The following is a 26,149-nucleotide window of genomic DNA, read 5'->3' as shown; positions in this document are numbered from 1 at the left end:
GTCGTGATCAGTACAGTTGTGATCAGTCGAAGCAGTGGTCGTGATCAGTACAGTTGTGATCAGTCGAAGCAGTGGTCGTGATCAGTATATAGCAGCGGCCGTGATCAATACAGTCGTGATCAGTACATAGCAGTGGTCGTGATCAGTACAGTTGTGATCAGTACATAGCAGTGGTCGTGATCAGTACAGTCGTGATCAGTACATAGCAGTGGTCGTGATCAGTACAGTTGTGATCTGTACATAGTGGTCGTGATCAGTACACAGCAGTGGTCGTGATCGGTACACAGCAGTGGTCGTGATCAGTACAGTCGTGATCAGTACAGTGGTGATCAGTACATAGCAGTGGTCGTGATCGGTACACAGCAGTGGTCGTGATCAGTACAGTTGTGATAAGTACATAGCAGTGTTCGTGATCGGTACACAGCAGTGGTCGTGATCAGTACAGTCGTGATCAGTACATAGCAGTGGTCGTGATCAGTACATAGCAGTGGTCGTGATCAGAACAGTCGTGATCAGTACATAGCAGTGGTCGTGATCAGTACATAGCAGTGGTCGTGATCAGTACAGTCGTGATCAGTACATAGCAGTGGTCGTGATCAGCACATAGCAGTGGTCGTGATCAGTACAATCGTGATCAGTACATAGCAGTGGTCGTGATCAGTACAGTTGTGATCAGTACATAGCAGTGGTCGTGATCAGTACATAGCAGTGGTCGTGATCAGTACAGTCGCGATCAATACAGTCCTGATCAGTACATAGCATTGCTCGTGATCAGTACAGTTGTGATCAGTACATAGCAGTGGTCGTGATCATTACAGAGCAGTGGTCGTGATCAGTACAGTCGTGATCAGTACATAGCAGTGGTCGTGATCAGTACAGTTGTGATCAGTACAGTCGTCATCAGTACAGTCGTGATCAGTACACAGCATTGGTCGTGATCAGCACAATCGTGATCGGTACATAGCAGTGGTCGTGATCAGTACAGTTGTGATCAGTACATAGCAGTGGTCGTGATCATTACAGAGCAGTGGTCGTGATCAGTACAGTCGTGATCAGTACAGTCGTGATCAGTACATAGCAGTGGTCGTGATCAGTACACTGCAGTGGTCGTGATCAGTACACAGCAGTGGTCGTGATCAGTACACAGCAGTGGTCGTGATCAGTACACAGCAGTGGTCGTGATCTGTACAGTCATGATCAGTACACAGCAGTGGTCGTGATCAGTACACAGGAGTGGTCGTGATCAGTACAGTCGTGATCAGTACAGTTGTGATCAGTACACAGGAGTGGTCGTGATCAGTACAGTCGTGATCAGTACACAGCAGTGGTCGTGATCAGTACACAGCAATGGTCGTGATCAGTACAGTGGTGATCAGTACACAGCAGTGGTCGTGATCAGTACACAGCAGTGGTCGTGATCAGGACACAGCAGTGGTCGTCATCAGTACAGTGGTGATGAGTACACAGCAGTGGTCGTGATCAGTACAGTGGTGATCAGTACACAGCAGTGGTTGTGATCGGTACATTGCAGTGGTCGTGATCAGTACAGTGGTGATCAGTACACAGCAGTGGTTGTGATCGGTACACAGCAGTGGTCGTGATCAGTACATAGCAGTGGTCGTGATCAGTACAGTCGTGATCAGTACATAGCAGTGGTCGTGATCAGTACAGTCGTGATCAGTACATAGCAGTGGTCGTGATCAGTACAGTGGTGATCAGTACACAGCAGTGGTTGTGATCGGTACACAGCAGTGGTCGTGATCAGTACATAGCAGTGGTCGTGATCAGTACAGTCGTGATCACTACACAGCAGTGGTCGTGATCAGTACACAGCAGTGGTCGTGATCAGTACAGTCGTGATCAGTACAGTGGTGATCAGTAGACAGCAGTGGTCGTGATCAGTACACAGCAGTGGTCGTGATCAGTACACAGCAGTGGTCGTGATCAGTACAGTCGTGATCAGTACACAGCAGTGGTCGTGATCAGTACACAGCAGTGGTCGTGATCAGTACAGTCGTGATCAGTACACAGCAGTGGTCGTGATCAGTACACAGGAGTGGTCGTGATCAGTACAGTCGTGATCAGTACAGTTTTGATCAGTACACAGCAGTGGTCGTGATCAGTACACAGCAGTGGTCGTGATCAGTACACAGCAGTCGTCGTGATCAGTACAGTGGTGATCAGTACACAGCAGTGGTCGTGATCAGTACACAGTAGTGGTCGTGATCAGTACACTGCAGTGGTCGTGATCAGTACACAGCAGTGGTCGTGATCAGTACACAGCAGTGGTCGTGATCAGTACACAGCAGTGGTCGTGATCAGTACACAGCAGTGGTCGTGATCAGTACACAGGAGTGGTCGTGATCAGTACAGTCGTGATCAGTACAGTTGTGATCAGTACACAGCAGTGGTCGTGATCAGTACAGTCGTGATCAGTACACAGCAGTGGTCGTGATCAGTACACAGCAATGGTCGTGATCAGTACAGTGGTGATCAGTACACAGCAGTGGTCGTGATCAGTACACAGCAGTGGTCGTGATCAGGACACAGCAGTGGTCGTGATCAGTACAGTGGTGATGAGTACACAGCAGTGGTCGTTATTTAAACTCACAGTGTTAGTGACTTTCTGCATTCAAGTATCAGAATTGTTGACTAATTGAATTTCAAAGGAACAACTGTTTTCAATTTCGGATGAGGTATCGTTGAATATACCGTGAGGCGTGGTTATTGCCCTGTAATGGGCACTTTTAAGGAAGCTGTATTCAGTTGCAGAGACACACGAAAATATTAAAAAATAACGAAAGTAAAGGCTGATACCAACACCTTCCCACACTGTTTGACATTGTATCATATAACCTAGAAGAATGTAAGAGTATTTGCAATCAGTCTAAATTACTTTTTATGGTTCCTTTAGAAACTTATAGCCACATGAAAAATAATGAACATAGGTGATGGAGAGGAGAGACCATTGAAAATATCTGTTTTAAAGTATCACGGGTGACAGATCACGATGCCATCGTACGTTTATTGACTTTGCTTGCACCCTCATTTCAGTATTATTCTATTTTTACATAACAGAATGACGTTCTGAACGCACCCAGAGAGAAGGGAATGAACTCATCTTTCTTTACAATCTTGCCTCTGTCGTCAAGGAAACGGTCAGGCCGGAAGTTGTCTGGGTCACCCCATATTTCCGGGTCTTGTAGGACTGAATTGAGCATCGGTATGACTAGGACACCTTTCGGGAACATGAAGCCCCTGAACTGGACATCGTGGGGAACAGTGTGAGGAAGATCTGTTGGTGCGATATCAGCTCGTCTCAACACTTCCATGATGGTTGCCTCCACATAGGGCAGGTTGACCTTGTCCTTCATGGAGGGACGCCTACTCTGGCCGATATTTTCTCGGATCTCTCGGAAACACTTTTCCTGGATTTCTGGATAGTGGAGAAAGTATACCAGTGTCCATCGAATTGTAGTAGCCGTGGTTTCCGTTCCGGCCATAAAAAGGTCCAGAATATTAATAGTTAAATTCTCCACTGAAACAGAATATCAACCAAATGATATCAACCGAAGTGTTAAGACGTCGTAACTCTGTGTTGAGTTACGCCCCTTTATTGTACCAGGATGCATTGATAGGGGTGTGGACTGTATGTAGTATGATGAAGTACGTTATATGGGCATTCCACAAATATGCAGACACACAATGAATTTCGTAAACATCGTCCCTTTGCAGTGAAAAATTACTAATTCGGGTCTGGACTCTCAAATACTCAGCCCCAGTAACACCCTCCACTCTCACCCCAAAATATTAAGTACAACAAATATAGGGTCGTTTACGCTTACAGTCAAAGGTCGTGTCCTCTTGTTTTTCATTGCGAAGTCTCATTTCCTTGATGTAGGCGTGGATGAAGTCGTCCACGTTATCATCGTCCTGGTTCTGCAGGTGTTCCTCAATCATTGGTTTTATAAAAAGTGAAAGGATTGTATCGATATTATGCATTGTCTTCTTAAATTTGAATAGATCCCCTGGCAGAAATCGCAAAATAGGCAGTACATTCAACATTCCAACCTGTCCTAAGTTAGCAAAATTTTCTTCCACAGCTTTCATGAATCTATCGCACAGTGGATCGGTATATTCGAATCGTTTGCCGAAAACAGTGCCGCAAATGACATTTGTTACTGCGTTGTACACCATGCGCGTGCAGTCAAACTCTTGTTCCCGTTCGTTCCCGAGGGCCCCGAGAAACTGCGAGACTTCTTCATGTATTTTTTCTTCCATGATGTTCCTGCCTGCTCCAAACTCCTTGAGAGTGGTAACGGCGAAACGTCTTTGTTCGCGCCATACAGCACCAGAGGTACCTGCCAAACCTGGATAAAAAACAAGGTATGAAAGTCCAGCATAATAAGAATAAACACAACCACAAAAGTTAGCAAACTCGGTCACAAAGCATTTCTAGAAAAAAATCTAAATAGGCTACATACACATAGCCTATAAAATTTTGCAGCACATATGGCATTTGCTTGACCCATCGGACTAACAGATTACCTGAAACAGAGATGATATCTAGAACAGTGTCATCAGCAGTATTCTGCGGTCTTAGTGAGTGAGCGAGTTAATATTTTACGTCACATCGGCAATACTGCAGCCATATCGTGACGAGAACATTCAACAATGAAAAGGAATATATGTATATTGTAAAACCTGTCAACGATGCACAGTAAAACAACCAGAATATCACAATCTGAATTAAAATAAATACTACGGCTATAAAGAACGAAGAATAATTTTGACTTGAAATGTTTTCGGACTTACGTACCCTCTCAGGACAATAATTTTACGGTACTTCAAAAACCTTTGAAGGCACAACCATTAACAATAGCACTTGCTAATTTATACTACCCAAGTATGTGTAACCAATATAGGGTTTTATTTCATGTAATTTATTTATACCTACTTGGGTGTCCCACTTCTTCTGCATTAGATCACGGGTGTAAGTTGTAATGCTAGCTTTGTAATCAGAGCATGGAATAAGAAGTAGTGTCACAGATTTCTTGAGAGCTGCCTAGGCAGCAAGATCAGCCAGTGTATTCCCTGAAATGCCTACGTCACTGGGTAACCAACAAAAGACAATGTCATATTGGCCAGTTGCAAGATCATTATACATTTCAATAATTTCAATTAAAAATGGATGTTTACAAGACAGATTTTTAATACCCTGAAGGCAAGAAAGAGACTCTGAAAAGATTATATACTGTTTATGTTCAGGGTGTCTTTTAATATATTTAGGAGCCGTTAGTATGGCGTTTGCTTCAGCTGTGAAAATAGAGCTGTTATCAGGTAATCTGGAAGATATTGTTCAGGATCCATTGACAGTGGCACAAGCGCCACCGTCCTTGGATCCATCAGTAAGTAAGGATTTACAATTGCTATATTTATGTTTTAATTGATGATAATCTTGTTCACATTGTGATTCATTAGTTTCTGAGTTTTTACATGTGGTCAATGTTAGGTCCATTTTGGGCCTAACCAATTGCCAAGAAGGAGAAGAAAGACGGGAAGGGGCTATATCATCCAGAAACAAGTGGTTTTATTCTTAAACCAAGAAGCGGAACAACAGAAGATGTCGTATTATATAACTGGACAGAATCTAATAGTTTTAAGTTGCTTTTGCAGGATCCATCATAGACGATGGAGCAATAGTCAAGTCTAGAACGCACGAGTGATCGATATAGATGGAGAAGGGTAGCTTGATCCCCTCCCCATTTAGAATTTGAAACCACTTTCAACAAGTCAAGTGCTTTCACGCATTTAGTTTTAAGGGATTTGATATGTGGTAAAAACGTTAAGTGTGAATCAATGATTAGACTCAAGAACTTAGCTTCCTTCACAACTTTAATTGGTGTGCCATCTAGAGATAGTTCAGGGTCTTTATGTAGTTTGTATTTACGACAAAAACGTATGTTTTCGATTTAGAAAATTTAAAGCCGTTTTCAAGACACCATTTATTAACCTTGTTTAAACCTTGTTGCTGTTCAATGGTATTCATATTTTTACCACGACAAGAAATATTAAAATCATCCACAAGTAACGATTCATTTGAATCGTTTAAAACCTTTGATAAACTGTTGATCTTTTTACTAAAAAGTGTGACAGACAAAATGCTGCCTTGTGGAACACCCTGATCCTGAGTGTAAAGATCAGACAGGGTAGAACCCGAGCGGATTTGAAACTGTCTGTTATTTAAAAAGTTGGCTATGAATTCAGGCAAACCACCTCGCAAACCGAAATCATCTAAATCTCTTGAAATGTCATATTTCCAGGTCGTGTCATATGCTTTTTCAAGATCAAAAAGATAGACACAGCGTGTTGTTTATTAATCAGCACGTTTTTTACTAATGATACTAAACGCACTAAGCGATCGACAGTACCTCTGTTTATACGGAAACCACATTGTATATCTTTTATGAGGTTATTTGTTTCCAAGTACCAAACAAGTCGATTATTTATCATGCTTTCCATGGTCTTGCAAACACAGCTAGGTAATGAAATCGGACGATAATTGGATGGATCCGTACGATCACGTCCGTCCAGGCTTGGGTATTGGTACTACTATAGCATCACGCCATGATGACGGACATTTCCCGGAAGTCCAAATATCATCAAAAATATATAAGAACGTCTCTAAACAGGATTCTGGTAAATGCTTCAGAAGTTGATAATGTATGTTATCAGCTACTGTAGCAGTGTCATGCGCTTAATCAAGAGCAGTATGTAGTTCATGGAGTTTTCAGACACGTCCATGTTTTCAAGTGATCCATATTTATGGAATAGTTGAATTTTATTTTCTGACCCTTTTGGGGCTTTGCCGCTGAGTTGTTTTTTTTGTTTGCAAAATCTGGCTTTTTACTTTTGGGTTTAGTGAGACTTTGCTGAGACTTTGTTGACGATTGCGAAGACGATTCAAGATCAGAGGATGTTTCTGATTGTGTTCGAGAGGTACCAGGAAGTGATTCTCCTCTTTGAGTAGATGTAGTGGGTGAGAGAAGGTTGGGAGAATCCGTTTTCACCCAAGTCAAATTTGTCTGACAGCTGGCAGATACAGTAACTAAAGTAGTGTCCAAAAGAAACGATAGCAACCTTGTTCAAATTAGGTTATTACTAAGTGATATTTTTTGTACAAAAACGTGCCAATATTGCGTATCCCAAACAAAGCGTATTTGATAGAAAATACCGGGAACATTTTACCACTTCCGGGGAAAACGTAAATTTCGTGAAAGTGACGTTTCTCCCTCTAGCATGTTCTACACGTGCATAAAAACTGTATCATAAACGGATGGGTCTACCCGTTGATATCACAGCAACAAAAAGAACACAAGATATGCCTCGTTTGACAGTCATAGAGAGAGAGAGAGAGCCGTTGGAATGATCGAACAAGGAGCGACACACGTTGACGTCTCCAGAAGGTTGGGCTGCGCACGCATCACCATCACTAGATTGATGCAGATTGACAGACAGGTCACACGTCAGACAGGCCCAGGAGTGGAAGACCATGAGTAACCACACTCGGTGAAGATCCTTACATCCGGGTAATTCACCTGAGAAACCGCACCGCAACAGCGAGCTCCACGGTGGCTACAGCACTGGGTCACCGGATCAGTCGACAGACAGTCTACAGGAGACTATGGCAGTATCGACCACTCGTTACGCCTCAACATCGGCACGACAGATTGATGTAGGCCAGGCGAGTCCTACGCTGGCAATGTCGTGACTGGGCACGTGTTCTGTTCTCGGATGAAAGCAGATTCCTCATCTTCAGAAACGATGGACGGCAGCTTGTTTACCGAAGAATTGGTGTTCATCAAGTCCGGCCGTTTGGAGGTGGAGGTTTAATGGTTCGGGGTGGCATATGTGGTGACGTCAAGACAAGCAATTCGTGGAAATCTGAATGCGTAACGTTATCGTGATGACATCTTACGGCCTGTTGTGGTGCTCTTTCTTCAGCAACAACCTCGTGGAATTATTTTCCAACTGGACACCTCAAGGCCACACACAGCAAGATTGACACAGGACTTCCTTAACAACGCCAACATACAGGTTTTGCCATTGCCAGCAAGTTCACCGGACATGAATCCCATCAAACACTTATGGGACCACCTCGATCGGCAAATCCGACGTTGTCCTTTGCCTCCAGTCAACGTTCAGGACTTGGAACGATATCTACTCGAGGAATGGCAACGCATCACTCCCAACGTCATCAGTCCGCAGGCGTGTTCTGGCGTGTATTGAGGCTGATGGTGGGCATACCCGCTACTGACTTGACTTTGAGACATTTCAGTTGACATTTCATATTGTTTCTCTGATTAGTGCTCTAAGGAAATGTTCATTTTTCGACCCCAACCATCTTTAAAGTCTTTTCAAATTCAGTGTTCAAATGTGACTGAAATGAATTCTTTTACACATATTGAGAAATGATTTATCAAAAGAATAACACCAATCTTAATCGTGTCTATTGTTCCGTTTTCATTTTATGTCGTTACAAACAAGTGGTATTGTTTCTTTTGGACAGTAGTTTATGCTAGGTGTTGTTCCGGGCGTTCTTTTGGCAATGGCAGCATAGCTTTCTGTTTGTCCCGAGCTCAGAACTTATCTTTTTGTATCAGCAAAGCTGATGTTTTGTGCGAACTTTATTTTATTAATTGCGAGTAGCTGTTTCCAAACAGGACAGTCCTTAGAGTAAGATAGGTGATTCCCTGTACAGTTGACACATTTTTTAACATTACTGTTAGAATCTTCTGTTGTGTGGGTCTTTTCACTGCAGTGAACACACACAATAGACAAACTTTTGGCATTTGAAGCACCTGATAGGTTTGGGAATGTAGGTGTCAACATTTAGATTGCAGTAGCCTGCCTTAAGTGATTTTGGAGCAGAAGGGAAAGAAAATGAAGGTTTCATTGTTTTTACGAGTTGAAAAACGTTTCACATAGAGTACATCCTGATCTCTCATCTCAGAGACGATATCTAATTCCGACATGTCAGTGAGTAATCGATCACGGTCTCTTACAATTACTTTACTCGTGCTGAGTGTTTAGTGGGGTGTGATGGTGACTGGAATGCCAACAAAAGTTTCAGTGTTCAACAGATTGCTTCTTTGCTGCTTTTTGGCACACTCCACCAACAATGCACCAAAACGTAATCTTCTGATATTCTTTACATCTCCAGCAATGACTTGGATTCCCTTAGACACAGCAAACGGGTTTAATTTCAATTGAGTGTTATCTTCGGTCTCAATAAGTAGAAAACGTGGCCAGTAATCGATTGGTTTGGGAAGTCTGAGGTCATTGTCAACAGGATCTACTTCAAGCTGACGTTTGGTTTTCTTCAGAGGAGTTTCCATGGTTATTTGTTTATTATTCCACCATTCGAGCTCCCCACCCACCACGGAGTATCACAAGGACAATGCTAAGAACAACTGGGTGTCCAACTTGCAACACCAAGGATACTCAGATGATATACTCCAGCAAAAGAATTATAAATAATTAGTCCACCAGATTGGCCCACGAGCCACCGCCTTCTGGGCATAAGGCTCTAGGCACAGATGACAACAAGATACTGCAAAATCAGAAAAAAATGATGAACAATAGAGTCAAGACCGAAATTAAACAAAGTCCAAAATCAAATTTGTGCGATGAAATAGATAAATTCATGCACAGGGCTTGGCATGACCAGCCGATTGGTTGAACCGGGCCCATTCAACCACCCGTCTAGGTGAAGTCAGGGCCAAAGTGGTGTATTGATCAACAGGAACACGATTGCAGGCCCCTATTGCCCTCATCCACCAGGATCCCTTCCTCCACCGACACAGGGCCGCAATCCACGGCAAACGGGTTGGTGGACGAAATATACCCCCCGGGTCCACAACGGGGGTATTGGCGAGCTCTTGGCGTTACCCAGCACCCACCACGAGGAGGTGGTTCGCCACGGGTGCCCTGGGGTTTGAGGTTTTATGGCGAAACCAGCTAGGGTTTGCTGTGAAACTGTTTCTAGTTATAAGGAGGTAAAAAGAACACGACCGTAAACTGAGTCTTAGTGCAATTTGGGGTGAGTGAGTTACGATTTAACGTCACATCGGCACTATTTCAGCCATATCGTGACGAGAACATTCAGCAATAAAAACGACTATTGTGTCCATTATAAAACCTGTCAACGAAGGACAGTAAAACAACTAGGATATCACAATTAGCATTAAAACTAGTGTGGAAAGGTAAAACTGATATCGTTATATGGACAATACAGTATAAAAACAGGCTATAGATCGCCAACAACAGAAGGTAGATCACCACACTAGGGACCATGGGGACTTACAGTACTTTTGCTACCTGCATGGACCCTAGGTGGATTTACATCGTCCCCTCAGCCGTTGGCAATTTAGTCCCATCTAGCCACAAATTAAAAATACACATATGCTACGATTAAAAACAGTGGAAGTCTAAAGGTACATGAAATATGTTGGGACTTACGTACCCTCTCAGGAGGACAATAATTTTACGGTACTTCAACCCCCTTTGAGGGTACAGCCACTAACAATGCAAGTTACTAATCTAAACTACCATGAATTAAAATGCAGCTATCTACAGGACATAATAATAAAAATTCAACGATGAAATCAATTTCTTTTAAAAATCCAAGAATTAAATGAGAACTTACGCTATTAAAAAGGTCCTTCATTGTTTTTACATTGAAATATTTATCCCTTATGATGGAGAATTCAACACAGTCAAGCAGGATATGCTTGACCGTGGTTCTCTCATCACAAGGGATACAAAACGGAGGATCCTCACCTTTCAATAGGTATGAATGAGTATATCTAGTATGGCCAATACGACATCGCCGCATGATTACCTCTTCAAATCTGGACTGACAACCCAAGTAGGAATAACCAATATAGGGTTTTATTTCATGTAATTTATTGATGCCTACCTGGGTGTCCCACTTCTTCTGCATCAGGTCACGGATGTAAGATCTAATACTAGCTTTGTAATCAGAGTATGGAATAAGAAGTGGTGTCACAGATTTATTGAGGGCTGCCTTGGCAGCAAGATCTGCCATTGTGTTACCAGAAATGCCCACGTGGATGGGTAACCAACAAACGACGATGTCGTACTGGCCAGTAGCAAGATCATTATATAATTCAATAATTTCTATTAAAAGTGGATGTTTACAAGATAGGTTTTTAATAGCCTGAAGGCACGAAAGAGAATCTGAATAAATGATATATTGTTTATGTTTAGGATGTCTTTGAATATACTTGAGAGCTGTTAATATGGCGTTAGCTTCTGCAGAAAAATTGAGCTGTTATCTGGAATTCTAGAAGATATTGTTCTGGATCCAATGACAGTGGCACAAGCTACAGCGCCAGCGTCCTTAGATGCATCTGTAAATAAGGCTTTGTAAGTATTATATTTACTTTTTAATTGATGATATTCTTGTTTATATTGTAAGTCATTGGTTTCTGATTTTTTAAATGATGTTAATGTTAGGTCAACTTGTGGCTGAACCAGCTGCCAAGGAGGAGAAGAAAGAAGTCGAGAAGGAGATATAGTTTCCAACTCAATGCCAGCAGCAGCAATAAACGGCTTTATTCTGAGCCCAAGAGGTGGAACAAGAGAAGACATTTTGCTATAGAAATCCTCATACAGGGGATTGAAGACACAATTATATGCAGGGTTAGATTCGTTAGAGCATAGTTTTGTGATATATTGTAAAGATAATTTTATGCGGCGTTGTGTAAGAGATGGTTCATCGGCTTCAACGTAGAGGCTGTCGACAGGAGATGTTCTAAAGGACCCAAGACAAAGTCTTAGACCTTGGTGGTGGACAGAATCTAATAGTTTTAAGTTTACAAGCTCCACCATAAACGATGTAGTATAATCAAGCTTTGAGCGGACAAGTGATCTGTATAGGTGTAGGAGAGTAGCTTGATCTCCTCCCCACCTTGAATTAGACACGACTTTCAATAAATCAAGTGCCTTCAAGCATTTAGTTTTTAGGGATCTTATATGCGGAAGAAAAGTTAAATGTGAGTCGAAAATCAGACCTAAGAATTTGGCCTCTTTGACAACTTTGATGGGAGTGCCATTTAAAAACAATTCTGGGTCTTTATGTGGTTTATATTTACGGCAGAAATGTATGCAATTAGTTTTTGATTTAGAAAATTTAAAACCGTTTTCAAGACACCATTTATTTATTTTGTTTAGGCACAATTGCATTTGCCGTTCAATGGTATGCATATTTTTACCACGACAAGAAATATTAAAATCATCCACAAAAAGTGACCCATCAATTGAGCCACTTAAAACCTTGGATAAACTATTGACCTTGATGCTAAATAAAGTGACAGACAAAATACTGCCTTGTGGGACACCCTGGTCCTGGCTGTAATGGTCAGACAGGGTAGAACCAACTCGGACTTGGAATTGTCTGTCTTCAAAAAACTGACATATAAATTGGGGTAAACGGCCCCTCAAACCAAAGTCATGAAGATCCTAAAGAATTCCATACTTCCATGTCGTATCATATGCCTTTTCAAGGTCGAAAAAATTGATACAGCGTGTTGTTTATTTAACATGGATTTTTTAATAAAAGATTCTAAACATACCAAATGATCGATGGTACTTCGATTTTTGCGGAAACCACATTGAATGTTAGTGATAAGGTTGTTGGTTTCCAGGTACCAAACTAAACGATTATTAACCATACGTTCCATAGTCTTACAAACACAGCTAGTAAGTGATATTGGTCGGTAGTTAGAAGGATCAGTATGATCCCGACCAGGTTTAGGAACAGGGATGATAATAGCATTTCGCCACGATGAAGGAAAATGACCAGACGTCCATATATTATCAAAGATATTCAACAATGTTTCTAAAGACGATTCAGGTAAATGTTTAAGGAGCTGATAATGTATGTTATCAGCTCCAGTCGCAGTATCATGAGCTTGCTCAAGGGCAGTATGGAGCTCATGAAGAGAAATGATTTCATTGTAGTCCTCCCCATTGTCGGAATTAAAATTAATGTTCTTTTTTTCTTGTTGATCTTTAAATTTCTTAAAGTCTGGTAAATAATTTGACGAAGAGGAATGCTTTGCAAACGTTTCACCAATTTTATTTGCAATATCAGATGTTTCAGTGAGAAAACTGTCACCTTCCTTGAGATGGTGAACACTACACTTTGATCCTTTACCTTTGATTTTCTGTACCATATTCCAAACCTTAGAAATTGGCGTTCGTGAGTTGATTTTAGAAACGTAGTTTTGCCATGACTGTCGCTTATGTTGCTTAAATGTGCGACGAGCCTTGGCATTAGAAATTTTAAACTGATTTAAATTATGGACAGTTGGATGGCGACGGAAATATTTTTCTGCCTTTTTTCTCTCCCTTCTAGCTTGTTTGCAATCAGTGTTAAACCAAGGTTTACGAATGTGTGAAACTGTAGAGGATTTTGGAATGCATTCATCAGCTATGACATTTAATTTATCAGAAAAGGTTTGAATAGGATCGGGGGCATTTAGGAATAAATTAGGTTGCAACCTTTCAGTGCATAATGTTCGAAACAGAGACCAATCAGCTTTTGTAAAGTTCCACCTTGATGATGGCGGAGTGTCACTTGGATGTACAGTTGATAGAACAGTGGGAAAATGGTCGCTTCCAGAAAGGTCATCATGAACCGACCATGCAAATTCATTTAATAAGTTGGATTCTGTAAGGGAAAGATCTATTGAAGAATAACTTCCTGTTCCAGGATGCAGATAAGTATGTGAATTATCATTGAATATACATAAATCATTGTTGGAGATGAAATCCTCAAGTATTTTTCCTTTTGTATTTATAACTGAACCACCCCAAAGTAGGTTGTGGCCGTTCAAGTCACCTGCGATAACACAGGGTTTAGGAAGTTGATCATACAACTCTTGAAGATCTGATTGCTGAAGACAGTAAGAAGGGGGAATGTACAGAGAACATAAAGTGAACACAAAGTTAAATGTAAGCCTGACTGCAACTGCTTGAAGAGGGGTATTAAGTGAGATAGGACCATGGATTATATCCTGCTTCACAATAACTGAAGATCCTCCAGTAGCCTTATGACCTGGAGGGGAGAAACTATGATATGAGCTATACTGTCGGAGGTCAAATGTATCAGTGGCTTTGAGATAGGTCTCTTGTAAGCATAAAACTGATGGCTTCAAATCTTGAACCAAAAGCTGTAAATCATTAAAATTATTCCGCAGACCTCTACAGTTCCATTGGATTATATTTTGAGAACGCATGACGGTTCAGTAGGAGATCTGGATGAGTCCAGTATCACTACATTAGAGTAACAATCATTTAGGATGAGCTATTGGAGAAAGTTCACGACCCTTTTTCTTTGGAGAATGACTCCTGGAGTAGGTGCTTGCCTGAGATGACACGTCCATGTCATCTAAAATTTCAAACCTATTTAGAACGGACACAGGGTCTCTTTGTCCTTTAGGCACACGATCAGTTCTATTTTGCTTTTTAGAATAATCAACGTTCGCATTTTTCTTTTTCACAACTGGTGCTGACGTCTGAGTTTCTGATGATTTAAGTGATTTTTGTGAGGAAGATTGACTGTTAGAAAGGGAAGTCAGATCAGAAATGCACACAGGTTTTTCAGCAGACATCCATGTCAAATCAGTCTGACATTCAATGGACTTGACAGATGGTTTCAGTACTTCTGCGTATGTGGGTTTACCTCTCAAGGAAGCATTGCAAGAAGTCGAAGCTGAAACGGCCAGTTTCTTTGCTTCTGAAAAACTTATATTCTTCTCAGTTTTGATACGCTGAGCAGACATTTCAAATTGCCAAGCTGGACATTCTTTTGAGGAAGCCATGTGCGAACCAGAACAATTCACACATTTTGGGTCAGATGAACATGTGGTAGAATCATGATCGTCACCACCACAGCGATAACAAACAGATCGGTTCTTACAAGTCTTCTGTCCATGCCCAAACCTCTGGCAGTTAAAGCACCTCAGAGGATTAGGGACATATAGATCAATTTTCATAGAAAAACATCCAACTTTAATAGATTGGGGCAGTTTTGGGATATCAAATTTATAAACGTCAGTAAATAGGTATTGGAAGGTGAAGCGATACCATCTTTCTTAAAGGAGAAACGCTTAGCCTCCTAACTCCTTGCATCCGTAGCTGACTGACAATGTCATCAGTGGAGAGATCAGCAAGACTTCTGTCTCTGTCACGAATAATACCTTTGCTAAAGTTCAGTGTTTTGTGAGGATAACATTTAACAGGAACATTTCCAAAAGATTTTGCTTCCATCAGATTAGCTGCTTGCTCTCTCCTCAAGCATTCTATTAAAACTGAGCCGGATCTAGTTTTGGTCACATTCTTTACTGTTCCAGCAATACCTTGGATCGCTTTCTCTAATAGAAAAGGCGAACAAGAAGTCAACTTTGTCTCACTAGATTCAGCAATAATGAATCGTGGCCAGGTATCACGGTCAGAATAACACAATCTAGTAATTGTGTCTTCATCATCATCAGAGTCATCTATATGAGAACGTTTTTGTTTTTTTGGGTTTGGGTTAGCCATTGTTGTGTAGTTGTTTTTTCACCCTCCTGGCTCCCCACCCACCACGGGGTGTCAACAAGGACGATGCCTAATGCCCGTGGGCCTCCAACAGGCGCCACCAAGGATACCAAAGGGGTATACTCAAGCAGTAGCATTACAGATAATGTACCACCAGATTGGCCCATGAGCCATCGCCTTCTGGGCATGAGACTCTAGGCAAAAGTCATGAAACATTTATTCATACAAACTTACATCAGAATCAAATGATGTTGTTTGAACAGAGGGCGCCAAGACCATAATTTCAACAATTCAAAATATTTTGGTGCAGTTATATACAAATTCATGAACAGGGCTTGGCATGACCAGCCGATTGGTTGAACCGGGCCCATTCAACCTCCCGTCTAGGTGAAGTCAGGGCCAAAGTGGTGTATTAGGCAACAGGAACACGGTTGCAGGCCCCTATTGCCCTCAACCACCAGGATCCCTTCCTCCACCGACACAGGGCCGCAACCCACGGCAAACGGGTTGGTGGACCAAATATCTCCCCGGGTCCACTACGGGGGTGTCGGCGAGCTCTTGGCGTTACCCAGCACCCACCACGAGGAGGTGGCTCGCCACGGGTGCCTAGTGCAATTTGGAGTGAGTTGATATTTAGCGTCTCATCGGCAATATTATAACCTATTTCCTGAACAATTAATTCTACATCAATACTAAAATCAATAAATATAGAGAGTAAAAACCTGTCATCAAAGTATCACAGATAAAAATAAAATGTAGCTCGCTATCGTGAATTTAAGTCACTATAGACAGGTAGATCACCATACTTCCATTTAATAGCTTTGTTATGTTAAGCGGTTTATCCCTCTGCACGATTTTACAAAAGTTATTTGGAGACATGTTCAAATTCCCAGATAAATTTATCTGTGTTCCACTGAGATCTAGCACCGTGACAACCTGGTTCCCTGATTCTGATGAACCTGCGTCGGAGTCGGACACTGAGTCGGAGCGTTAGCGCAGGCGCATCAGACCCAGGGAACCAGGCTGGCACCTTGACATCTCTCGTAGCATTGTGTCTGTGAACTTAAACTGTTCACACGTCGGCCTCTATTTGGCCTAAATTTCTCTCTCCTGTTTGCGGTTGGTTGCACACATAGGTCAGGTTGTTGAGGGTCATCGTTCGTCCTGTCATTGTCATCTATTTCACCTATACGAAGCCGATCATGGGGTCTGCTCAGTGTGATGCTGTCATCACCTCATGTAGCCCAGCCATGCCCCCACTGCCTAAATGTTTAGAAACTTCAGTCCACACATTCTCTTCCCACAGAGGTTACTTGTCATATCTTCCTACGAACCTCTGTTCTAATACGGGTCTCACGAGTCTTGAACACTCGCACCACGCACAGAGGTTACGCAAACAGGAGAGAGATACTTAGGCCAAATAGAGGCCAACGTGTGAACAGTTTAAGTTCTAAGAAATTGCAGTTAATAGCTGTGATGGACATGTAGGGTGGTGAGGACATATACGGCACATGCCTTTCCCTTTTGAAATAAAGTCATTTATCATTGAGTAAGGCCTGTCCGAAAATACGTCGGCGTTCTTGACAATGGCGTCTTTCAGAGTGCTGTAGCCGTTGAGGACGATGACTGGTTTGTTGAACAGGTACACACTGAAGATGTCCCCATATTGGTGCCTGAGTTTCTTAAACGTAATCCGAGGATCGGAGCCCATGCAGAGGGCATTTCCCACAAACGGGAGGAGAGGAGGACCGGGAGGGAGCCCTGGGGGACGCCGCGTTAGCAACCATGACAGAACTAGCACGACCACAAACAGCAACACAGTTGTGGGACTGAAGGCGAATATATCCATCATTCTGTCCTACTGTCCTTTTCAGGCAGCGTATGTTCCAAATTGAAGATGTTCTATGAGTATCCAGGTACCGATAGCATACACATGTATCGTTTTATGCAACCACCTGTACCACTCTTTCAGACAGGGGATAAAGTTAGCTGAAGTAATAACCTTGATCGAGAACAGTGGGACGGAGACGGAGCCCAGGCGGAGACTGCCTTAGCCACCCGGACAAAACTAAATTTAGCACAGCCACCTTACACAACGCAATTGTCTACGGAAGCCTTTTAGGGACATACAGTTTTTAAATTGTTTTTCTTGAAATTTCAAGATCCTAAGTTGAAATTTCAAGATACATATTAAGTTGACATTTCAAGATAGTATCTTGAAATTTGTAGATACTAACTTGATATTTTAACATATCATCTTGAAATTTCGATATATTAAGTTGCCTCGGAATGCTTGTCAGTTCATTACACTTGTGACGGTAGGTGGTTGTGGTGACGAAATGGATCGTGTAACCTCGTCAGCGAGCGAGCGAGTGAGTGAGTGAGTTAAAATTTAACGTCACATCGGCAATATTGCAGCCACATCGTGACGAGAACGAGTAATTATGAAAATACAAATGAATAGATAGCACATACATTGTAAAACCCTGTCGACGAAGGACAGTAAAACTAACTAGAATATCACAGAGTAGAATGTAACACTAGTGAATAGACCTAAAACAATGTATCTATAGAGGAAAGTGCAATATAAATATGAGCTATAGGTTGCCAACAACTGAAGGTAGATCACCATACTAAGGACCATGGGGACTTACAGTACATTTGCTTCCTGCATGGACCCTAGTTGGATTTACATCATCGTTGGATTTACACCTTCAGCTGTTAGCAATTTAGACAATTCTAGCCATAAAGTAAAAACACACTTATTCTACGATTAAAAAGCTGGACAACTTAAATTTACTTCAAATGTTTTTGGACTTATGTATCCTCTCAGGAGGACAGTTATTTTACTGTGCTTCAACCCCTTTTGAAGGTACAGCCACTAACGATTTGAGTTACTAATTTAATCTTGCAATTTTAAAATATTTATCTATTTACAGTTCAATTACCAAATCTAATTCCTTTAAAAATGCAATAATTAAATGAGGGCTAATATTGCTAAAAAGATCCTTCATAGTTTGTGAATGAAAATACTGATCCTTTGTGATGATCTCGGATATACGATCTAATTGTAGCTTTATAATCAGAGTATGGGATAAGAAGTGGAGTCACGGATTTTTTGAGTGCTGCCTTGGCAGCAAGATCGGCCATTGTGTTGCCAGAAATGCCTGCATGGCTTGGTAACCAACAAAAGACGATATCGCATTGGCCAGTAGCAAGATTATTTTATAAATCAATTATTTCTATTAAAAGTGGATGTTTACATGACAGGTTTTTAATAGCCTGGAGGCAAGAAAGAGAATCGGAATAGATAATATACTGTTTATGTCTAGGATGTCTTTGAATATATTTAAGAGCCGTTAACGTAGCGTTTGCTTCCGCTGTGAAAATAGAACTATTATCCGGTAATCTGAAAGATATTGTTCTGGATCCAATGACAGTGGCACAGGCCACAGCGCGATCATCCTTCAACCCATCTGTAAATAAAGATTTGTATGTATTATAGTTACTTTTTAATTGATTATATTCTTGTTTACATTGTAATTCATTTGTTTCTGATTTTTTAAACCTCGTCAGTGTTAGGTCAACTTCGGGTCTAACTAACTTCCAAGGTGGAGACGAAAGTAGACGGGAAGGAGATATATTGGCTAGCTCAATGTCGCAAGCAGACAGAAAAGGTTTCACTCTAAGTCCCAGAGGCGGAACAAGAGAAGACTTTTTATTGTATAGATCCACGTAAAGAGGATTAAAAACACATTTAGATGCAGGATTTTCCTCATTAGAATATAGTTTTGTTATATACTGTAAGGAGAGTTTATACGTCGTTGAGTAAGAGATGGTTCATCGGCCTCGACGTAAAGACTGTCAATAGGACAAGTTCTAAATGATCCAAGACATAGTCTTAGACCTTGATGGTGGATAGAATCAAGTACTTTGAGGTTGCTTTTAGAGGCTCCACCATAAACCATAAAGTTTCGAACGAATGAGAGATCTGTATAAGTGGAGTAGGGTAGTTTGGTCTCCTCCCCACTTTGAATTGGAAACAACCTTTAACAGATCTAATGCCTTCATGCATTAATCTTCAGATACTTAATATGTGGTAAAAAAGTCAAATGTTTGTCGAAAATCAATCCCAGAAACTTGGCTTCCTTTACAACGTTAACTGGAGAGCCTCCAAGAACAGTTCGGGATCTTTATGAGGCTTATATTTCCGACAGAAATGTATACATTTGGTCTTTATCTGTGAAAATTTAAAGCCATTCTCAAGTGACCATTTATGAATTTTATTTAAACACATCTCTAATTGCCTTTCGATGGTATGCATATTTTTACCACAACATGAAACGTTAAAATCATCCACAAACAATGACCCATCTATTGAGTCATTTAATATTTTCGAGAGACTATACTAAACATGGTAACAGACAAAATACTACCTTGTGGAACTCCCTGATCCTGATTATAATGTTCAGACAGGGTTGATCCAACGCGAACTTGAATTGTCTGCCTGCTAAGAACTGAGATATTTTAGACAATATACATTAGGCATTAAGGAAAACGGCCTCTCAAACCAAAGTCATGTAAATGTCTCAAAATATCATGTTTCCATGTTGTATCATAGGCCTTTTCCAGGTCGAAAAAAGATTGACACAGCATGCTGGTTATTTACAATGGAATTGTTAACGAATGATTCTAGGCGAACCAAATGATCAGTAGTGCTTCTATCTTTCCGAAAACCACACTGAATGTTAGAAATAAGATGATTGGATTCTAGAAACCATACTAATCTATTATTGACCATGCGTTCCATGGTTTTACAAACGCAGCTTGTTAAAGAAATTGGTCTATAGTTAGATGGATCTGTATTGTCTCGGCCAGGCGTAGGTATTGGTACAACAATGACATGACGCCACGAAGGAGGACAGTGCCCTGTAGTCCAAATATGATAAAAAATGTTCAAAAGTGTTTAAAGACAGGCATTGGGTAAATGTTTCAGGAGCTGGTAGTGGATATCATCTGCTCCAGTTGCCGTATCATGAGCTTGCGCCAAGGCAGTATTCAGCTCATGCAGTGAAAATACTTCATTATAGTCTTCACCATTTTCGGAATGAAAGTTGAGTTTCAACTTTTCTTGATGAGTTTTATATCTCTGAAACTTCGGAAGATAATTTGATGAAGAAGAATGACTAGCTAAAGTTTCACCCAACTTGTTGGCAATGTCAATTTTATCTGTTAACATATCATGCCCATCTTTAAGATGATGAACGCTAGAATTTCTACCTTTGCCCTTGATTCTCTGTATCATGTTCGACACCTTCGTCATTGGTGTACGTGAATTAATTTTCGACACAGAGGTCTTCCAAGACTGACGTTTACTTTGTTTAAAAGTACGCCGAGCCTTGGCATTATTTATTTTTACATTATTTAAATTGTGAACTGGATGTCGTCGAAAGTACTTCTTAGCCTTTTCCCTGTTCTTCCTTGCCTGTTTACAATCATCAGAAAACCATGGTTTACGGCAATGAGGTTTAGCAGAGGACTTGGGAACAGTTTCATCAGCGATATCATTCAGTGTATCCGAGAACACCTGAATAGGATCAGTAACATTTACAAAAGTGTCAGATTTCAATTTTTCTGTATAAAGTGTTTGAAATAAAGGCCAGTCGGCCTTATTAAAGTTCCACCTTGTTGCAGGTAGGTCATCAGTCGGATTTAAAGCGGAGAGAATTGTCGGAAAATGGTCGCTACCACAAAGGTCATCATGGACCGACCATTCAAACTCGTTATAAATATTTGGATCTGAGAGTGATAAGTCAAGTTCAGAATACGTTCCAGTTCCAGGATGTAAATATGTGGCTGATCCGTCATTAAATAGGCATAGATTATTGTTAGAAATGAAGTCTTCAAGGATTTTGCCTTTAATATTAATCTTAGTACTTCCCCACAAAGGATTATGTCCGTTCAGATCACCCATAATTATAGAGGGTTTGGGAAGTTGGTCAAATAGATTCTTAAAATCGGACTGCTGAAGATCTGAAGAAGGGGAAATATACAAAGAGCAAAGCGTAAAGGTTATCTGAAGAGTAAGACGGACGGCAGCAGCCTGAAGATTGGTTGTAAGAGGAAATGGACTATGAATAACACCCTGCCTTACGAGTATAGAAGCACCTACCGTGGCTTTTCCATCGGGAGGGAAGAATGCATGAAAAGAATTGTACCGACGCAATTCAAATCGATCTGTACTTTTCAAGTACGTCTCCTGTAGACTAAAAGCTGATGGTGTAATATCTTGTGATAATAACTGTAAGTCAGTAAAATTGTGCCTGAGGCCTCTGCTATTCCATTGTATTAATTTCATAAACACTGCTTAGGGCGCTTCAACTGGAGATAGTGGCGCTACTCCTACACCCTGTTTGTGACGGAGTTATCTCCATTTCAAGCGGTTCGAACAGATTTTGAACCGCCACAGAAGGTGTTAAATGAGAAGACTCTTCTAAATGCTGAAGGGTTCTGGTCTTTCTCCTCAACTTTTTCTTTTCTTTATTTGTGAGTTTATCAACACTCTGAGTATCATGAGTTAAATTAAAATCAGATATTTGTTCTGGCTGGTTGTTCTCAGTTTGTGAAGCTGATGATCGCTGACAATCTTGTGATGAGTGAGTCGCGTCATCTAAGGTTATTTGAGGATCCTTTATCCAAGATATTTCAGTCTGACAAGATGTTGAAACGAGGGTAGCTTTAAATTTTTTTGAGAGAAGAGGGAACAGGAGAAGACACTGTGGCAGAATAGGTAGGAACTGTTGCTGTTGCCTGAATCAGTTTCTTTGCTTCGAAGTATGAGATATTATTATTGCACTTCAGTTTTAAGATTTTGTTCTCATACTCAAATTTTGGACATCATTTCGATGATGCCATATGCTTACCACTGCAATTAGCACACTTATCATCTCATTAGTACATTCAGTGCCTTCGTGGTTTCCACTACAGCGTGAGCATACTGATTTACCTGTGCAAGATATTGCACCATGTCCAAACGTTTGACACTTGTAACACCGGAGTGGATTTGGTATATATACCTCCACTCCAATATTACAATACCCAGCCTTTATGAATTTTGGAAGAGTTGTCATACCAAACGTGAAAAGATAGGTATTTGTTTTGACGAAAGTTGATTCTTGTTTTCTGCTGAAACGTTTAACAGAAGTAACTCCCTGATCTTTCAGGTCTGCCACAATCTCATCTTCTGTCATATCGTACAAACAACGTGCCCTGTCTCTAACAATACCTCTACAGCTGTTGAGAGTTTTGTGAACAGAAACAACAACCTGGCTGTTTACAAACTGCTTTACTCCTAGCAGATTGACTGATTGTTGCCTACGTAAACATTCAATCAAAAGAGAACCATTTCGTAAACGTGTGACGTTTTTTACCTCTCCACGGATACCTTGGATGCCCTTGGAGACGGCAAAAGGATTGATATTTAAAGGATGGCCATCAGAACTTTCAATGACCAAAAACCTTGGCCAGGAATCATTTGTGAAAGTAGATATCTCCTCATCGGATGAAGAAGACATATGACGACGTTTGCTCGTTTTAGATGAACCAGAATGAGCGTTTTTAGCCATGGTGTATTAGTGTAATTCAACAACCCTATCCCCCGCCCGCCATGGAGTGTCAACAAGGACGGTACCGCAGTGGAAACCTGACTGCAACACCAGGGTTACAGGGATGTCATACTGCAGAAAATACAGACTTGAAAAGCCATGGTATCTTAAAGAATAAGTGTCAGACTGGTTCGGCCCATGACACTGTTCTTCAGAACACGGAATTCAGAGGTCTATATAACCAGATTGACCCATGAGCCACCGCCTGCTGGCATAGGACTCTAGGTAAGTAAATGTATCAATAATTTGTATACTAGATTTTAAAATGACCAATACCCGAAAATGTAAGTGCAAAATGTAAGCAATTTCTATGCACAGGGCATGGCGTGACCAGCCGATTGATTGAATCGGGCCCATTCAACCTCCCGTTTGGTGAAGTCAGGGCCAAAGTGGTGTGTTGAGCAACAGGAACACGGTCACAGGCCCCTGTTACCCTCAACCACCAGGATCCCTTCCTCAACCGACACAGGACCGCAACCCACGGCAAACGGGTTGGTGGACCAAATATACCCCCGGGTCCACTACGGGGGTGTCGGCGAGTTCTTGCCGTTACCCAGCACCCACCATGAGTGTCGAGTGAGTGAGTGAGTGTTTAAAGACATGTCGGTAGTAGTTCAGCCTTATCGTGACAGGAACAAAACAATGAAATGGAATACATGTGTATTAAAAAAACCTGTCAACAAAGGACAAAGGATAAACAGATAGAAAAGAATGTCAAACTAGTAACTATACCTAAAACGATTTATCTATAGAGGAAAATACAATATAAAAATGGGCTATAGATTGCTAACAACTGAAGGTAGATCACCATACAAGGGACCATGGGGACTTTTGCTACGTGCATGGACCCAAGCTGGATTTACATCATCCCCTCAGCCGTCAGCAATTTGGGAAATCTAGTCATACAATAAAAAGACATTTATTCTACGATTAAAACCCTGGAAATTTAGAATTTACTGAATGTTTGTGGACTTACGTACCCTGTCAGGAGGACAATAGTTTTACAGTACTTCAACCCCCTTAAGGATACCGCCACTAACAAGTACAGTTATGAATCTAAACTTCCAATAGTGAAATATTTATCTATTTACAATTCAGTTAATAAATCTAATTCCTTTAAAAATGCAATGATTAAATGAGAACTTATGTTATTAAAAAGATATGAAAGATGTGAATTAAAATACTGATCCCTTGTGATGGAATGCTCAACACAGTCAAGCAGGATATGCTTGACTGTGATTCTTTCATTAAAAGGGATACAAAACGGGGATCCTCACACTTCAATAGGTATGCATGAGTATATCGTGTATAGCCAATACGACATCGTCGTAAAATAACCTCTTCCAATCTGGACTGACAGCCAAAGTACGTATAACCAATGCAGGGTTTTATTTCATGTAGTTTATTTATACCTACTTGGGTGTCCCACTTCCTCTGCATCCGATCGCGAGTGTAAGTTCTAATGCTAGCTTTGTAGTCAGAATGAGGAATAAGAAATGGTGTCACAGGTTTGTTAAGAGTTGTCTTAGCAGGAAGATCGGCCAATGTGTTACCTTAAATGCCTACGTGGCTGGGTAACAGAAGACGATGTCTTGTTGGCCAGTTGCAAGATTATTATTCAGTTCAATAATTTCAATTAAAAGTGGATGTTTACAGGAAATATTTTGAAGAGCCTGAAGGCAAGAAAGAGAGTCTGAATAGATTATGTACTGTTTATGTTTAGGGTGTCTTTGAATATATTTAAGGGCCGTTAAAATGGCGTCAGCTTCAGCTGTGAAAATAGAGCTGTTATCCGGTAATCTAGAAGATATTGTTCTGGATCCAGTGACAGTGGCACAAGCCACTACGCCACTGTCCTTGGATCCATCTGTAAATCAGGATTTATAATAGCTCTATTTATGTTTTAATTGATGATATTCTTGTTTCTATTGTAATTCATTAGTTTCTGATTTTTAAATGTAGGCAATATTTAGGTCCACTTTGGGCCTAACCAATTGCCAAGGAGGAGAAGAACGAAGACGGAAAGGGGCTATAATACCCAGCTCAATGCTGGCAGCAGAAATAAGTGGTTTTATTCTTAAACCAAGAGGTGGAACAAGAGAAGATTTCTTTTTGTATAAATCCTCATACAGAGGATTGAAAACACATTTATATGCAGGGTTGGACTCATTGGAATATAGTTTTGTTACATACTGTAAAGCTAATTTTATACGTCGCTGCCCAAGAGATAGTTCATCAGCTTCGACATATAGGCTATCAACAGGTGAAGTTCGAAAAGAGCCAAGACAACGTCTCACACCTTGATGATGGACAATGTCTATTAATTGTAAGTTGCTTTTGCAGGCTCCCCCATATGGAGCCATAATCAAGTTTAGAACGCACGAGTGATGGATATGGATGGAGAAAGGTAGCTTGATCCCCTCCCCATTTAGAATTTGAAACCACTTTCAACAAGTCAAGTGCTTTCAGCCATTTTGTTTCAAGGGATTTAATATGCGGTTAAAACGTTAAGATTAGACCCAAGAACTTAGGTTCCCTCACAACTTTAACTGGCGTGCCATCTACAGATAGTTCAGGGTCTTTATGTAGTTTGTATGCAGTTAGTTTTCGATTTGGTAAACGACCTCGCAAGCCGAAGTCATGTAAGTCTCTTAAAATGCCATATTCCCAGATTGTGTCATATGCATTTTCTAGATTAAAAAGGTAGACACAGCATGTTGTTTATTAATTAGTGCGCTATTAACAAATTATTCCCAACGCACTAAGTGGTCGACTGTACTCCTGTTTTTACGGAAACCACACTGTATGTCTCTTATGAGATTATTTGTTTCCAAGTACGAAACTAGTCGATTATT

At 41.0% G+C, this 26,149-nt stretch overlaps 1 protein-coding gene across 1 annotated transcript in view; it reads right to left on the bottom strand.

The window, feature by feature from the left end:
- The window catches only part of LOC137258253 (cytochrome P450 2U1-like), a 28,607-nt gene extending 10,907 nt beyond the window's left edge, over nucleotides 1–17,700 (bottom strand). The window contains exons 1-3 of the mRNA XM_067795854.1: nucleotides 17,146–17,700; nucleotides 3,846–4,370; nucleotides 3,098–3,538 (exon numbers count right to left, since the gene is read on the bottom strand). Coding sequence (XP_067651955.1) covers nucleotides 3,098–3,538; nucleotides 3,846–4,370; nucleotides 17,146–17,482 — 1,303 coding nt within the window. The 5' untranslated portion in view covers nucleotides 17,483–17,700. The remainder of the gene's footprint in view (nucleotides 1–3,097; nucleotides 3,539–3,845; nucleotides 4,371–17,145) is intronic.
- Between the last annotated feature and the right edge of the window lie 8,449 nt (nucleotides 17,701–26,149).

The sequence above is a fragment of the Haliotis asinina genome, chromosome 12, assembly GCF_037392515.1.
Source record: "Haliotis asinina isolate JCU_RB_2024 chromosome 12, JCU_Hal_asi_v2, whole genome shotgun sequence".
NCBI lineage: Eukaryota > Metazoa > Mollusca > Gastropoda > Lepetellida > Haliotidae > Haliotis > Haliotis asinina.
The sequence above is the reverse complement of the archived record's forward strand: the minus strand, read 5'-3'. Positions and strand labels throughout refer to the sequence as shown.